Genomic DNA, 13,988 nt, shown 5'->3' on the forward strand with positions numbered 1-13,988 from the left:
AGAAGCCTAAGTCTGGCCTTCAGATACTGGCCTCAAGGCTTGTGGGGGTGGGGCGGGGCAAGCATTTGGTCCATGTGCCTCTGTGACAAGGGACAGAGAAATGGCCAAGGACTTCCTTCAGAGGCTCTTCCCGGCAGTTCTCAGCCTCTTCCAGTCAGGGGCCAGGTCTGGTGTGGCACCATGGTGCTGTAGTTCTCCTGTATCCCCATATCCCAGCCCAGGCCACCAGTACTGATGCTGTTCAGGAAGGGTTCGAGGGTGATTAAACTGTCAAGAAAGCAGAGTCTATGCCATGTCATAGGTAACTTTTAGAGCTTGAGAAATTCAGTGCCACACAGGAGGGGGGCAGGCTGAGCCAGCCACCCTGGATGGGACCTTGCAGGGGGGGAGGGGAGGATGGGTAGGAGACTCTGCCACCAAGGTCTGGAGCCCTCACTTGCACACACACACACCGGTGTGTTTACTAGCTAGGGGAGGCCTGTCTGTAGCACAGCTTGCCCTAGCGACTGCCCACTTGGTTCTAAGTGGGTTCCGCTCTTTGGGTCAGGTTTTGGGAGCTGGGCAGAACGCCAGTCCCCTGGGGACCACTACCTGCCAAGACACTCCTGTGCAGCTCCAGGACTCAGGCTTTCCCCACACCTTCTACTCCGCACCCTCTACAATGGGCATAGGAAGGCCCCTCCGGTCCTGTTGCCCGGTCACTCCAAGGGCCTAAGGGAGCCTTTGAAAGCCTGGCCGGGGCCGGGCAGGCCAGTGCTCACCTTCTCTGCCGCCACCCCCTCCTCAGCCCTCCTTCGAGTGAGATTCCGGGCTCAGGCTCCTCCAGGGTCGGGGCGGAGCCGGCTGAGGGAGGCCCCGCCCCCAGCCCGCCCCCGGCCCGGGGTGCGAATGCGGGGCCGGCGAGCGGCGGGAGATGCTGGAGGTTCGCGAGCCGAAGTGGCTGCAGCTGGCGCCGCGTCTGCCCCGCGTGCCCGGAGCGGATTCTGCCCGCCGCCCCCGGAGCCCTCGGCTCCCCACTGAACCCGCGATCGCTTCCTCCCTGTGACCGACCGGCGCTGCAGGTGCGGGGTGACCCGGGAGGGGGTGGCGCCCCCGGAACGTACGTTGTGAGGTCTTAGGGGATTGAGTCTCTGGCTCGAGGTTCGGGTAGCCGAGTGCGCCGGGGCGCTGCAAGGGCTTGGGGTCCTGGCGGGGGCAGAGCACGCGGGCTCTGCAGATCCAGGGCTCGGCGTGCGGGGTTGGGCTAAAGTTCCCCATCGCCTCAGACGGGTCGGGGGTCCCAAGGGAAGCCTCTGAGACTCAAGTCCAGGCCAATCTCCCCTCCTTGTCCCCCATCCCACCTCCGTCTCGCTGGGCTCCTAATTGTGAAAACATTAACCCTCCAACATTCGTGGTGCCCCGTGGGGGTAGGGGCCGAGGGCTCAGCTGTACCTCTGGACTCCTAGAGCCGCCTCCGGCCCCTCCCAACTGCCCCCAGGCCCCCTCCCTCCCGCTAAGCAGTCACTAATTTCCATGACAACGAGAGTTCTTTATGGGCGACAACCTGAAGGGGGCTGGGCGGGGCTGCCGCGGGGTGGGGGAGGAGGCTCAAGCCCTTGGGGACCAGCAGCCCCCTAGCCAAGATCCATCTTCCAAGCCTGAACTCGAGGGCCCGCCGGGGGTCCAGGACACCGACCCAGCGCTGCGCGGTGGGGCTGGGGGACGCACATGTTTCTGCTGGGAGGTGCGGGGTTGGGTGCTCACACGTGTGCCTCCCGCATGTGTGTTGCTGTGCCAGCGGGGGCGAGTCAGCAGCACTGGGGAAGGGGGTCAGGGTGGCAGCACGGTGGGGAGCAGGGCCCCCGGCTGGCAGGGTGAAAAATGAGCGAATGAGTTTCCGCTTTCCCCAGCCTGTAGTGTCTGGCAGAGACCCTAGGCTCTCCCAGCCCCCCATAGCTCTGCCAAACTGCTTTTGTCCGCACCGCTAGGCAGAGCCTGCTTCACCAGGTTCCCTCCCAGGGAGCAGGGCTCTCTGTCCCTCACCAAAAGCTCAGTCTGCAGCAGTCCAGCCCCTGTCCTGCCACCCTCCTCCAAGGCCCAGGCTTTGAGCAACACCCCCCCAACCCCCGCCCAGGACCGCCCGTGGAGACCTGGTGCCCTTCCTCCCCCCACCCCCCACCACCCCACTCCCAGTTGATTCCTGTCAGCTTTAGGCACCTGCTGGGCCCCAGTTTCCTCAGCTGGGAAATTGGTGTCTCCACTCCCCTCGGTGTCAGGCGCTGGGCCCTGTGGTGGAGAAGAGGTCTCTCTGCCTTTCTTTTACAGCATTTGGTGTGGGCCCCCAGGTGCCATAGGCTGCCTTTCCCATATCGGCTTCTGGCCCTCCTCTCCAGCCCTTGTCCTGGCAAGTGGACAGTCCTTGCCCTGGGAGAAGACCACAGAGTCAGTGATCTCCATCCAGGGAAACTGAGGCATAGTGGAGGGATGCTGTGCAGTTGTTATCCTGTTTCTAGGTTGCTTGGGGTGCTGTTTCTGGCCCTCAGACAGGATCCACTGTCGGGGAGGGGGACGGTGGTGGCAGGGAATTAGGCTGAGCTGCAAGAGAGGCCCTGGGGACCCAAGGCCTCTAGAGGACAGCAGATGGGGGTGGGGGTGGCTGGGGAGTCTAGGCAGAGCTGGGTCAGCTGAGAGGAGGGGCTGTAAAGGGAAGCAGCCAGGTCTCCAAGCTTCATTTCCATCCCCTAAGCCTGTGCCTTCGACATGTTGGACCTGCCTCACCTAAGCTGCTGTGATGACAGGGAGAGAGGCTGAGGAACTGTTCTGAGGGGACCGCAACAGCTGGCCTCTTTCCCAGAGCTACGGCTGTCCCACACCAAGTTCAGTGCATGTCTAGGGGAATACAGGAGGGGTCAGTCTCAAAGGTCCAGGCATCAGGGGCAGCTCCTGGTCCAGGTGTGCAGAGCACATGGTCATGGAGGCCTTAGGGCTCTGCTGGGCATCCACAGGCCCCTTTGAAACCCCCTGCCCACCTTCCCTCCTGTGTCCTTGTGCCTGCATCCTTTTTACTGTGTTGACTCTTTACTCCCCTTCCATCACAGGTTCTGCCTTTGTCTTTCTGTGTCCTTGCCCCTCTCTTTTCTAAAGTCTCTCAGTTCCCCACCTCCCCTTCCTTGATGGGGACCAGGGTCACAGAACCCATGGGGAAGGAATCAGGCCAAAGTCTCAGGGAATTCTTGGAGAATTTGAATAGCACCTCTCCTCTCCCCTCTCCTCCCCTCCCCTCTCCTTTTTAAAAAACTTCCATCACCATAGCAACCCTTTACTCTGGGGCCTTCCCTGAATTTCCCCTCCTCCGCTCACAGGGAAGCAGGGCCCCCAGTGAATTTTCCTTCAGGGGCTCAAAGATTGGGATCCCAGGTGCCTGGAAGGGGCCAGCTGGCTCTCGGCTCTGCCTGCTTATTGAAGGCTGAACTTTCTCGAGGCAGCACCTGATCGTATGCCCACCCCTGAGACAGGAGAGCACCCCCGCCCTCTGCCTGCGCCCTCATTAGATGGGAGAGAGTCAGCAGCAGGAACTACGGACCATGATTTAGCTAGAGCCTGAGGCCCAGCCAGGGCAGCCCCCTGCCCAGTTACCTAAAGCAGTTGCATAGTGGGCGAGAAACTTGACTCTGCCTCCTGACACAGACCTGAGAGTGAGGTCTCTATTTCTGCCGGTCCTGCATCCTGCCGGTGAGGTCTCTGCGGCAGGCTGGGCAGAGCTTGGGCCTAGGCGTGTCTATTACAGCAGGAAACGCAGCCCCAGTCCCTGAGAGAGGAGAGCAGGGAAGGGGAGGGTTTGCCTGCAGGCTAGTGTTCACAGCTGCCACTAAATTGGGAGGTGTTGCCCACAGTTGTTGGGAGGCAGCTGGAGGCCCCCTGGGCCCACCCTGGCCTCCCTAGGTTTACTGCAAGGTCTGAAGCCGCACATGGCAGAGGACCAGGGTGGCAGGTAACTCCTGTTTATGGCTATGAAAGGTGGGGCTTGAATCAGGCTGACCCCAGTAGAGGAGGGGCCAGGACTCTCTGTGGGACCCCTGGGCTTCTGGAGCTGGCCTCTGTCCTATTCGGGCCTCCCCTGGGCCAGACTTGTCTTAGGCTACAGTAGGGTCCCTAGGGGACCCTTTATTACCAGGGCAGAGGCTCCATCATCATTGCCTGAGGGGCCAGACCTGAGGAGCAGGCAGTAGCTAGGGAATGCTTGGCCCTCAGGCTCCCTTAGAGGCTCCCCCAGGCTCTGCACTTCCCCCCAGCTCCCTTTGGACCGCCCCAGTGCACACCAGTCAGTTTCTCTGCAGAGAATGGAAGGAACCATGTCTTTAGGGAAACGGCAGCTATGGGACTTCTGTGCCCTCCCATGTCCCAGTGTGGACTTAAGGCCGAGCCCAGGTCCCGTGTCGTTAGCGGGGGAGCTCTCTATTGTTGGATGTTGAGTCTGGGCTGTCCAGGCCATGGGGGTGAGAAATGCACATCCTCTTTCTGCCTGGCCTTCTACTGTTCTTGAAGCCATCCCTCAGCTTCTCCTCCCTGCTTTGGGGCCAGGGCCCCCTTGTTGCAAGCAGGTGCCAGGGGCTTGGTACGCACACCGGCAGCCTCCTAGTCAGCAGCAGTGGGTAGCAGATGGTAGAGTGGGTGGGGGTGGAGGGGACCAAGATGCTAATCTGAAGCAGGGCCCCCTGTTCTCCTCTCTTCGCCCTGGGGCCAGGTTGGGGGTGGAGGCAAGTGAGTGCAGTTAGGTTGGTGAGGAGAGGCAGTGACTGGCAGAGATCAGGGCCTCTGTGGGAGGGAGGAGACAGATCTGTCCCTGCCCCTGCCATGAGGCTTCAGGACATGCCTCCAGGCTGATATGACTGAGCAGAGGCCCAGATTTCCGTGGTGGAGACAGACCCCCATGACCAGCCCTGGGTCCCTGCGGGTATGAGTGCCTGTGCACGGCCAAAAGCTGGGCCAAGATCAGGGACAGGCACGTACAAAACCTCCCACGCTGTGCGGCTGAGCAGGGAGCTGTTGGTGTGGGGTGGGTGGAGGTGGAGTTTGTGGAAGTTATCTCAGCGAAGGGTGGTTTTGAGCCTGGAGCTTCAGGATCGTTGCAGCCAATCTGTGGCACAAATAACCTTATAATGTCAGAAATCACAATGAAAGAAGAGATTTAGCCCTGGTCTCAGCACCTAGCTCATGTGGAGGCTGCTCCACAGAGAGGCCAGCATGGGCAGTGCCCTTGCCAGTGCCCACAATTCCTGCCATTGGGTGGACACAGTTGAGCTGGCGAGTCACCTGTTGTTGGTTGTTTAGGTAGTTGCTGATTTTTTTAATGTTAAAAATAACTCTGCCGTGACAAATAGGATACTGATGGGAGGCTTTGGGGGAAGGGCATTCCTGCCAGAGGGAATGGTGTAAGCAGAGCAGCAGAGCTGGGACACAGGTCCCTCCCAGCCCTCCTGGGGGACCTGTAGGCTGAGGTACAACCCTCCCACCCAGTACAGGGCCCTTGGATTGCAGCCTGGGAAGGGAATCGTTGCACATAAGACCAATGAGGGGACTGATGCAAGCCCCCTCCCCCGGACTGTTTGGGCATAGAGATGGGTGGCCGGCAGTGGTGGGTGGCCATGCCGCTGCTCTCAGCTGTGAGTGGGATTCTAGCCACAGGCTCCTTCCCGGCAGATGCAGGCGCAGGGCTGTGACCATGGCGGCAAAGATACGCAGTCAAAGCTTCTCTTGTTTGCCTCTGCAGTGCCTCACAAGATGGCTTAAGCCCTAGCTTGAATCACACTGATGAAATGCGTTTGTGTTCCCTGAGCCCAGAGAACCTGGATGCGGGAATGATGGAATTTGTTCCCTAAAGCGGAGGGCAAATTTGAGGGAGAACTTTCAGGACTGGGTGCCCTGGGAAGTGGGTAGCCTCCGCCTGGGAGGAAGCAAGCAGCAGCCAGGGCTGACCAGGGCGCTTGTGTGGGTCCTGGCCTTTGAGCCTGGCTGGCAGAGTCCCTCTGACCAAGCTGCTTCCTCTGGTGGTGGCTTCCTCTCTCCTCCACTACCCTGTGGCTATGAGTCACTTCAGGTAGGGGGGCATCTAGGTAGCCAAGGCCCCAGCCCAGCCCCTTTGCATAGCAAGTGCTAATCGGGGTGGAGGGAGACTATGCACAGTCAGCAGAGGCAGAGCAGTTTCAATGCAGCCTCAGTGTGAAGTGTGTTATCATTCCAGTGTCACACCAGCCAGGCATTAAGGAGGCTGACTCTGGGTCAGGTCTGGAAAGGTCCAGACACTGTCACCAATTCCCCTCCTGAAGTTTACCTCTGAGCAAAGGCCGTGAGTGCCTTTTCCTGTGGGTGCTGGAGCCAGTCCACTCAGCACCGCAGGTGAGGATTGGGCTGGCAGGGTTGCAGACCCAGGGGGTGCCATGCTCTGGGTGCCAGAGTTCCTGGAACCTACTGGAGTCAGCTGTGTGTGGTCATCCTTGTGCCTGGAATAGCCACCCCTGGCCAGGGCCCTCTCCCCTGGACCTGATGGTCCAGGTCTCCTGTGAGCCCTGGCAGTGAGGCACTAGGCAGGCTTGTCTTGCTTTTCTGGACCATTACCCCTTCATGCCTCCTAGAAAATCGTTCTCCCTCTGAAGAATCCCCCAAGTAATATTTATTTATTTATTTATTTATTTGGTTGCACCGGGTCTTAGTTGTGGCAGGCGGGCTCCTTAGTTATGGCTCATCAGCTCCTTAGTTGCAGCACACGGGCTCCTTAGTTGTGGCATGTGAACTCTTAGTTGCGGCATGCATGTGGGATCTAGTTCCCTGACCAGGGATCAAACCTGGGCCCCCTGCACTGGGGGCATGGAGTCTTAGACACTGCGCCACCGGGGAAGTCCTGCAGTATTTATTAAATCAGTAAAAGTAATCACAGTACAAATCCTAACAGAAAATTAATAAACAATAGATATAAATCTGCCCCTCTGACACCCAATTCTTTCCCCCAAAGAGAACTCTTATTTTCTCCCAGAAGAGTCTGTGAGTGTACACAGGTATATAAAGTTTAAAAATGTACCCCAATGTAGCACCCTTTACCCACAATTCTGTCCCCTGCTTTTTTTCAGAGACTGTCCTACAGCAGCACATTTTGATCTATTTTATGCTTTTTAATAGCTATCAAGTATTCTTCAGTATGGATAGCCATAATTTTTATTAACATTTTTTTATTGTGAAATATAAGAAAGATCTAGGAATGTGCCCAATATGTGTATGTACATTTCTACAAATTATTATAAAGTTGAACACCTGTTAAACCACTACTCAGGTGGTTCTCAGGTTCAGAAATAGGTCCTCCAGAATCCACCCACCCCCAATCACAACCTCTTTGTTTCTCTTAGAAAGACTCATGGTGTTTATTTCCTAGTGTTTCTTTATAATTTTACCAGTATGTCTGTATCCTTAAACAGTATAGGTTAGTTCTGCCTGTTTTGAACTCTGTATCAATAGAATCACACTATATGTATTTGGTATTTTTTTCACTCAACACTGTATTGGTGAGATTGACCATGTGCTTGCGTAGAGCTGTAGCTCCTCATTTCCATTGTTTTGTAACAATATTCCATTGTGTGACTGACTCTACCACAATACATCCTGCTCTTGATGGATATGTGGGCTGTTTCCAGTTTGGGGCAATTCTGAATATTGCAGCCATGAGCACTCTTGTACGAGTGTCCTGCTGCACAAATGTACATAGTTAGCAGTGCAATTGTTGGTGCACAGGTTATGTTTGACGTCAGTAGTTTTACCGAACTGTTTTGCAAAGGGGAGACTTGCCCTCCACCAGCAGTGCTCGTGTTTTCCACATCTTTGCCAACACTTGGCATCTTCAGACTTGCAGAGATGATTCTCTGATGGGTGGGTAGATACAGCCCCTTTCATCTGTGGAATTACTGAAATTTAAATAAATCATTTGATAAATCTTCTTTTGATTGTATATAATGCAAAGTGATTCACGGATATGTCAGTTTACTATATTTTTAATAAGCGCAGGGGCTTGTTGTAGTTCGGGCAGCCAAGCTGAGTGGTTGGAGGTACAGCCAGAAAAGCAGGCACTGGATCTGAGCCTGATCACCCTCTAGCCCTTCCTGGTGTAGACTCTGCCTCTGACTTGGTCTGAGACAGGTTGGGGTTTCCCAAACGCAACCTTTACATTGTGGGGAGAAGTGGGCTGTGGTACAGCTGAACCAGACCCCATCCTGCCCGCAGCTCAGAGCCCGGCAATGCCGTTTGGGTGTGTGACTCTGGGTGACAAGAAGAACTATAACCAGCCATCGGAGGTGACTGACAGATATGATTTGGGACAGGTCATCAAGACGTGAGTGCTGGGTCTGTTGGGCAAGGGTGGGTGGGCAAGGGCTGGGGAAAGGGGAGCGGAGTACAGCCCACGCTGAAGCCAGGGCTGAGTGGAGTGCCTGCTGGCTGCAGTGAGGAGTTCTGTGAGATCTTCCGGGCCAAGGACAAGACAACAGGCAAGCTGCACACCTGCAAGAAATTCCAGAAGCGGGATGGCCGCAAGGTGCGGAAGGCAGCCAAGAACGAGATAGGCATCCTCAAGATGTGAGTATGAGGCTCAGGGGTGGGGCGGGGTAGGGGAGGTAGCCGGGAAGGGCTGCGAGGTCCGGAGGCCTCAAGCAGTACCAGCCTCTGGCCAGTTAGTCTGCTGTGGCTCACAATGGTGACCAGAGCCTCTCTTAGGGGTTCACCCAGGCCTACCTATTGGCTCTTCTCTCTGTTGCCAGGGTGAAGCATCCCAACATCCTGCAACTGGTGGATGTGTTTGTGACCCGCAAGGAGTACTTTATCTTCCTGGAGCTGTGAGTGTGGGTCTGGGGTTCCAGGATTCCTCAGTCCCCCAGGTCTTTACCTGCTCTGCCCTCTGCAGCCAGGGAAGGCCCCCCCTTCTGGACCCTTGGGGTCCCAGGTCCCTGTGCCTTGCCCAGCCAGCTGCCTGGTGTAGGCAGCCTGCCCACGTGCTCCTGCCCCACCCCCGATCCTGCCCACGCCGGGCTCAGGGGCTGGTGTCCCTCAGGGCCACGGGGAGGGAGGTGTTTGACTGGATCCTGGACCAGGGCTACTACTCGGAGCGAGACACGAGCAACGTGGTGCGGCAGGTCCTGGAGGCGGTGGCCTACCTGCACTCACTCAAGATCGTGCACAGGAACCTCAAGGTGAGGCCAGCAATCAGGTCAAAGGGTCAATTGGCAGCCGGCCTGGGGCTGGGGTGGGCAGCACCTCAGGGCCGTGGTCCAGCCTCTGAGGGTTTCATGGTCTCTTCCTCTGCCCGCCCACATGCCATTCCTGGCTGGAGCAGCTGGAGAACCTGGTTTACTACAACCGGTTGAAGAACTCAAAGATCGTCATCAGCGACTTTCACCTGGCTAAGCTAGAGAATGGCCTCATCAAGGAGCCCTGTGGGACCCCCGAGTACCTGGGCAAGCAGGGAGTGGGGTGGGGCAGGGTGGGACACAGCCTTCAAGGAGTGGCTCTGGGTAGCGGGGGGAAGGAAGTCCCTATCCCAGCAAATGGGTGTGAGCGGTACAAGGCCTGGCCAGGCCTGATATTGACCAGCAGGTGGACACTGTTTGCAGCCCCAGAGGTGGTAGGCCGGCAGCGGTATGGACGCCCTGTGGACTGCTGGGCCATTGGAGTCATCATGTACATCCTGTGAGTGGATAAGCCAGCAAATAGCCTGGCAGCCAGGTGGGGTGGGGGTCTGTGTCCATGGCCTTCCTGAGTGACCCTGTCCTTGGGCCCCTGCGCAGGCTTTCAGGGAACCCACCTTTCTATGAGGAGGTGGAGGAAGATGACTATGAGAACCACGACAAGAATCTCTTCCGCAAGATCCTGGCTGGCGACTATGAGTTTGACTCTCCATACTGGGATGACATTTCACAGGCGGGTGAGGAGGTGCCCAGCATGAGGGCAGAGTGAAGGGCTGGCGTGGGGGACTGCTCTCGGCCTTCTCTGTTGGACTCTGATCCTATCCCCGAGCCCATTCATCACCTCTAGACAGTGAAATGGGGTGCCCAAGCCTAGCCTCTCCCTGGCTTTGTCCCCAGCCAAAGACCTGGTCACAAGGCTGATGGAGGTGGAGCAAGACCAGCGGATCACCGCGGAAGAGGCCATTTCCCATGAGTGGTGAGCAGGGCCCAGGGAGGATGGGAGGAGAGGCCAGGGGTCCCTTGGCCTCTGTCCTCCTCACACCTAGCAGCCTCTATCCTTGAGGCCTCAAATTGGGGTTCAGGGGGCACCCAGAGCTCAGGCCAGCCCAGAGGGTCTGCCTGGTAATCCTTGGCTCTTACAAGGAAAGGGCTGGGCACAGTCTCCATGAAGGCCATACACCCTCAGATCCAGACTCACTTGTACCCTTTCCAGGATTTCTGGCAATGCTGCTTCTGATAAGAACATCAAGGATGGTGTCTGTGCCCAGATTGAAAAGAACTTTGCCAGGGCTAAGTGGAAGGTAAGGCTTGGATGGCTCCCTTTCCTGGCTTGATCCCAAGTGTTCCTTCTGGCACCACAGTTTCTTGCCTGCATCACACCCCTGCAGCCACACACAGGCTTTTCTTCAACCGTCAGGTGTAGCTGTAGCCACTGCTACTACCTTAGGCAGGTGTGCTGAGCAGCTGGGTCCCTGGCCCTGGGTTGGTCAGAGGCAGCCAGGGAACGATGGAATGGTCTGGGTCTGGCCTTCGCAAAGGAATGGATCCAGCTTCTGTAAGCCTCGCTCTGAGCCTCTCTCCACTGTCCTTCTTTCAGAAGGCTGTCCGAGTGACCACCCTCATGAAACGGCTCAGGGCACCGGAGCAGTCCAGCACGGCTGCAGCCCAGTCTGCCCCAGCCACAGACACTGCCACCTCTGGGGCTGCAGGCGGGGCCACAGCTGCAAGTGGAGCTGCCCCAGTCCTTGGGGGCAGTGCCACCCCAGCCACAGCGGGTGATGTTACGAAGAGCGATAATGTAGCCCCTGCAGACCGTAGTGCCACCCCAGCCACAGATGGCAGTGCCACTCCAGCCACTGATGGGAGCATCACCCCAGCCACTGATGGGAGCATCACCCCAGCCACTGATGGGAGTGTCACCCCAGCCACCGACAGAAGTGTTACTCCAGCCACTGATGGGAGAGCCACACCAGCTGTGGAAGAGAGCACCATGCCCACTACCCAAAGCAGTGCCACACCGGCCACCAAGGCTGCTGCCACCCCTGAGCCGGCTTTGGCCCAGCCGGACAGCACAGCCCCAGGGGGCGCAACAGGCCAGGCTCCACCCTCTAGTAAAGGGGAAGAGGCTGCTGGCTCTGCCCAGGAGTCTCGGAGGGAGGAGACCAGCTGAGTGGGCAGGCTGTGGGGGGGCGGGGGATGGGCAGGAGGGGTGGGAGAGTGGATGAGGGGCTTCTCACTGTACAGAGAGTCACTGGCATGATGCCCTCGCTCCCCCCCGCCCCTGCCTCCCAGCATGGGGCATGTCTGGGGGCCACAGGAGAGCAGTTTCATCTCCTGTGTGTATGTGTGTGAGTGTTGGGCAGGCCAGAGGCAGGACCAGCCCCAGCCCCTGCATGGATTCCTTGTGGCTTTTCTGTCTTGCTAGCTTCATCAGTTTCTGTTTCTTGTGGGATGCTGCTCTAGGGATACTCAGGAGGTCCCTGCACCCCTCCCCCTTCCCTTTTTGCCTCACAATTCCCCCAGGCAGGCCCTGCAGGTCCCATCCTCTCCCAGGCCCTAAATTGGGTGGCCTTGCCCTGAGAGCTGGTCCTCCAGCGAGGCCCTGTCAGCGGTCTTAGGCTCCTGCACATGAAGGTATGTGCCTGTGGTGTGTGGGCTGCTCTAGGAGTGGAAACAGGCTGGTATAGAGAATGCTATAATCTCAGGCAGTATGCTTTAAGACAAGACTGGTCACATGGCTGGGGGCACTGCTTGGTAGCCATGGGGGTCCTCAGAAGTCAAAGAGAATGAGTTGGAGGCTAGAAGCCTCCATCTTTGTCCCTGGGAAGTCTCTCCCAAGATTCTTGTTCTATTTCCTGTCCTCCTGCGTCCTGCAGTGGGTTGCCCTGTGCCCTGAACTGCCTGAGCCTGTAAGGGGAAGGAGGAGCAATGAGGATGTGGCAATGAGATCTGGGAGGGCAGAGTGCAGGCCCAGCACCTAGTGTATCAGCCTAGCTGGGTCCTTACCCTGGGCCAAGCAAGGAGTGCTGCCCCTGGCTCTTCCCACATGGGCTCCCTCAGGCTCAGTCCACAGTCCTCTCCATACCTGGGGGCCTGCTGTATGGCAGTGTCCCATAGTCTGATTCGGGGTTTGCCCTTCACAGGGGCAGATTTTCTGCTCTCTCAATTCAACAACAAAATAGAGAGGAACCCCCCTCTATGTCTATGACCCACTTTCCCTTCTATCAACGCTTGGAGAGAGGCCCAGGTGCCTCTAAGCCATGCTGAGTTGCTTTTGCTGGAATGAGGGAGTGGAACAAAGCTCCCCAGTTTCCTAATGGAGGCTCCTGGCTGGTGCCCTTTGTCAGACCCCACTACAGCCTGGGCAGGCAGCCGCACTGGTCCTGGCCCTCGCTTGGCACTTGGGGGTAGTCCTGCCCTTCTCCCTGCATGCCTGTGGGTCTGCTCTGGTGTATGAAGGTCGGTGGGCTGTGTACCTGCTGAACCCGGCAAATAAATGTCACTCTGCCAAAGCCTCTGGCCACCCTCTCGCCTTTGCTTCCTCTATATTACTGGGGAAGGGCCCCTAGAAGGCAGTGGGGAGGGGAGAGGCCGGGAGTTAGGTTCACAGGTAGTGAGTGGTCTGTGCTCAGTGCCATGCGGATTGCTTGGGCTGAGAGTACAGTTCATCCCTGCCACAGGGTGTTCCTTGATGGTGTGGCAGGGTCCTCTGGACTCCAGAAATCCATGTGGGTGGTGGGTACCGTGCTGGGCTTGTGCCGAGGAATAACCTCTGGGCTACTGTTCTGACAAGTCCTGTTGAACAAGGAGCCCTTATCTTGACTTAGGCCTAGACCTGGAACCCACCAAGTGCCATCCACCATAGGGAGAGACCTTTGGGCTTCCCTGGGTTGGGGAGTGGATGCAGGGTGGGCATTACACAAAGATTCTAGCCTGCCCTTTGTGTTGATTCCTCTTTCCTGTAAACAACACCTTTGCTTTCCACATAGGCCCCAAGGACTTCACTCTGGGTCTACTTCAGGTGGAACAGATCAGCTTTATATTATGGGGCTCTGTACAAGGTTTTTTTCTGGGGAGAGGGGAGTAACACTGCTAAAAATAATTAATCATGAAAACTCCTAGGAATACTTGTTCCAGCCCAGATCAGCCCAGGTGAACTCACCAGGTATGCTGCTCTTTCTCAGAGAGGACCCCAAAGATAACGTCTCTGATGTGGGAATAAGAAAAAGGGTTGTTAGTCACTCATCTATGAAGCATCTGGGCCTCCAAAATGCCAACCCTACTGCAGTCCCGAGGCAAAACTTGATCCTCCTGAGAGCTAGGAGCTAAAGTCAGGATACTGGCCCTGCCACCTCTAAACTTAGGGATCATCAAGCTTTGCTTGTATAGAGCCAGGGTGAGCTTGAGGTGTCTGGACCTGGGTCCATCTTTCTAGGACCACTCAGAGCGGAAGGCTGAGAGGGTGGAGCGTTCTTTTGGTCTGGGAACTATGGGCTTCCACCATATGGTCGAGCACTGTCCAGAGCCCAGGGGACCCGCTCTCCATCGGGACCGTCGTCCCATTCCCCTACGGCCGCGGTATTCTCGACTCCCCCGAAGTGCAGAGGAGGCTGCGCCGAGAGAACAAGGCTGAGAAGCCCGTGCCCAGCGCACCTGGCACCAGCTCTGGCTTGGGACCATAACTCCCAGTCTTGCCCCAGAAAGGGGCCCGGCCGGCGGCGCAGCTGCTCTCCGTGCCAATCCAACGCTGAGCTCCTGCGGTACTGGCAGTCTTCCCGCGAGCCGCCT

General features: G+C 57.3%; 1 protein-coding gene across 1 annotated transcript; it reads left to right on the plus strand.

Annotated features, from left to right (window-relative positions):
- The first annotated feature begins 936 nt into the window (after nucleotides 1–936).
- On the plus strand, nucleotides 937–11,370 carry CAMKV (CaM kinase like vesicle associated). Its single transcript, XM_055079721.1, has 10 exons — nucleotides 937–1,061; nucleotides 8,245–8,353; nucleotides 8,464–8,595; nucleotides 8,778–8,852; nucleotides 9,068–9,206; nucleotides 9,350–9,702; nucleotides 9,801–9,937; nucleotides 10,098–10,176; nucleotides 10,414–10,501; nucleotides 10,798–11,370. The coding sequence occupies exons 2-10, from the start codon at nucleotides 8,259–8,261 to the stop codon at nucleotides 11,368–11,370; spliced, it is 1,671 nt and encodes a 556-aa protein (XP_054935696.1). The 5' UTR covers nucleotides 937–1,061; nucleotides 8,245–8,258.
- Nucleotides 11,371–13,988: the final 2,618 nt, after the last annotated feature.

The sequence above is a fragment of the Physeter macrocephalus genome, chromosome 18, assembly GCF_002837175.3.
Source record: "Physeter macrocephalus isolate SW-GA chromosome 18, ASM283717v5, whole genome shotgun sequence".
Lineage (NCBI taxonomy): Eukaryota > Metazoa > Chordata > Mammalia > Artiodactyla > Physeteridae > Physeter > Physeter macrocephalus.

What these genes read in the sequence shown, in the direction of transcription:
- CAMKV (XM_055079721.1), top strand. Translation starts at nt 8,259, where the DNA reads ATGCCGTTTGGGTGTGTGACTCTGGGTGACAAGAAGAACTATAACCAG. An exon ending in GAGATAGGCATCCTCAAGAT is followed by an intron (nt 8,596 to 8,777) that starts GTGAGTATGAGG and finishes CTCTGTTGCCAG; the next exon opens with GGTGAAGCATCCCAACATCC. An exon ending in TTGCCAGGGCTAAGTGGAAG is followed by an intron (nt 10,502 to 10,797) that starts GTAAGGCTTGGA and finishes TCCTTCTTTCAG; the next exon opens with AAGGCTGTCCGAGTGACCAC.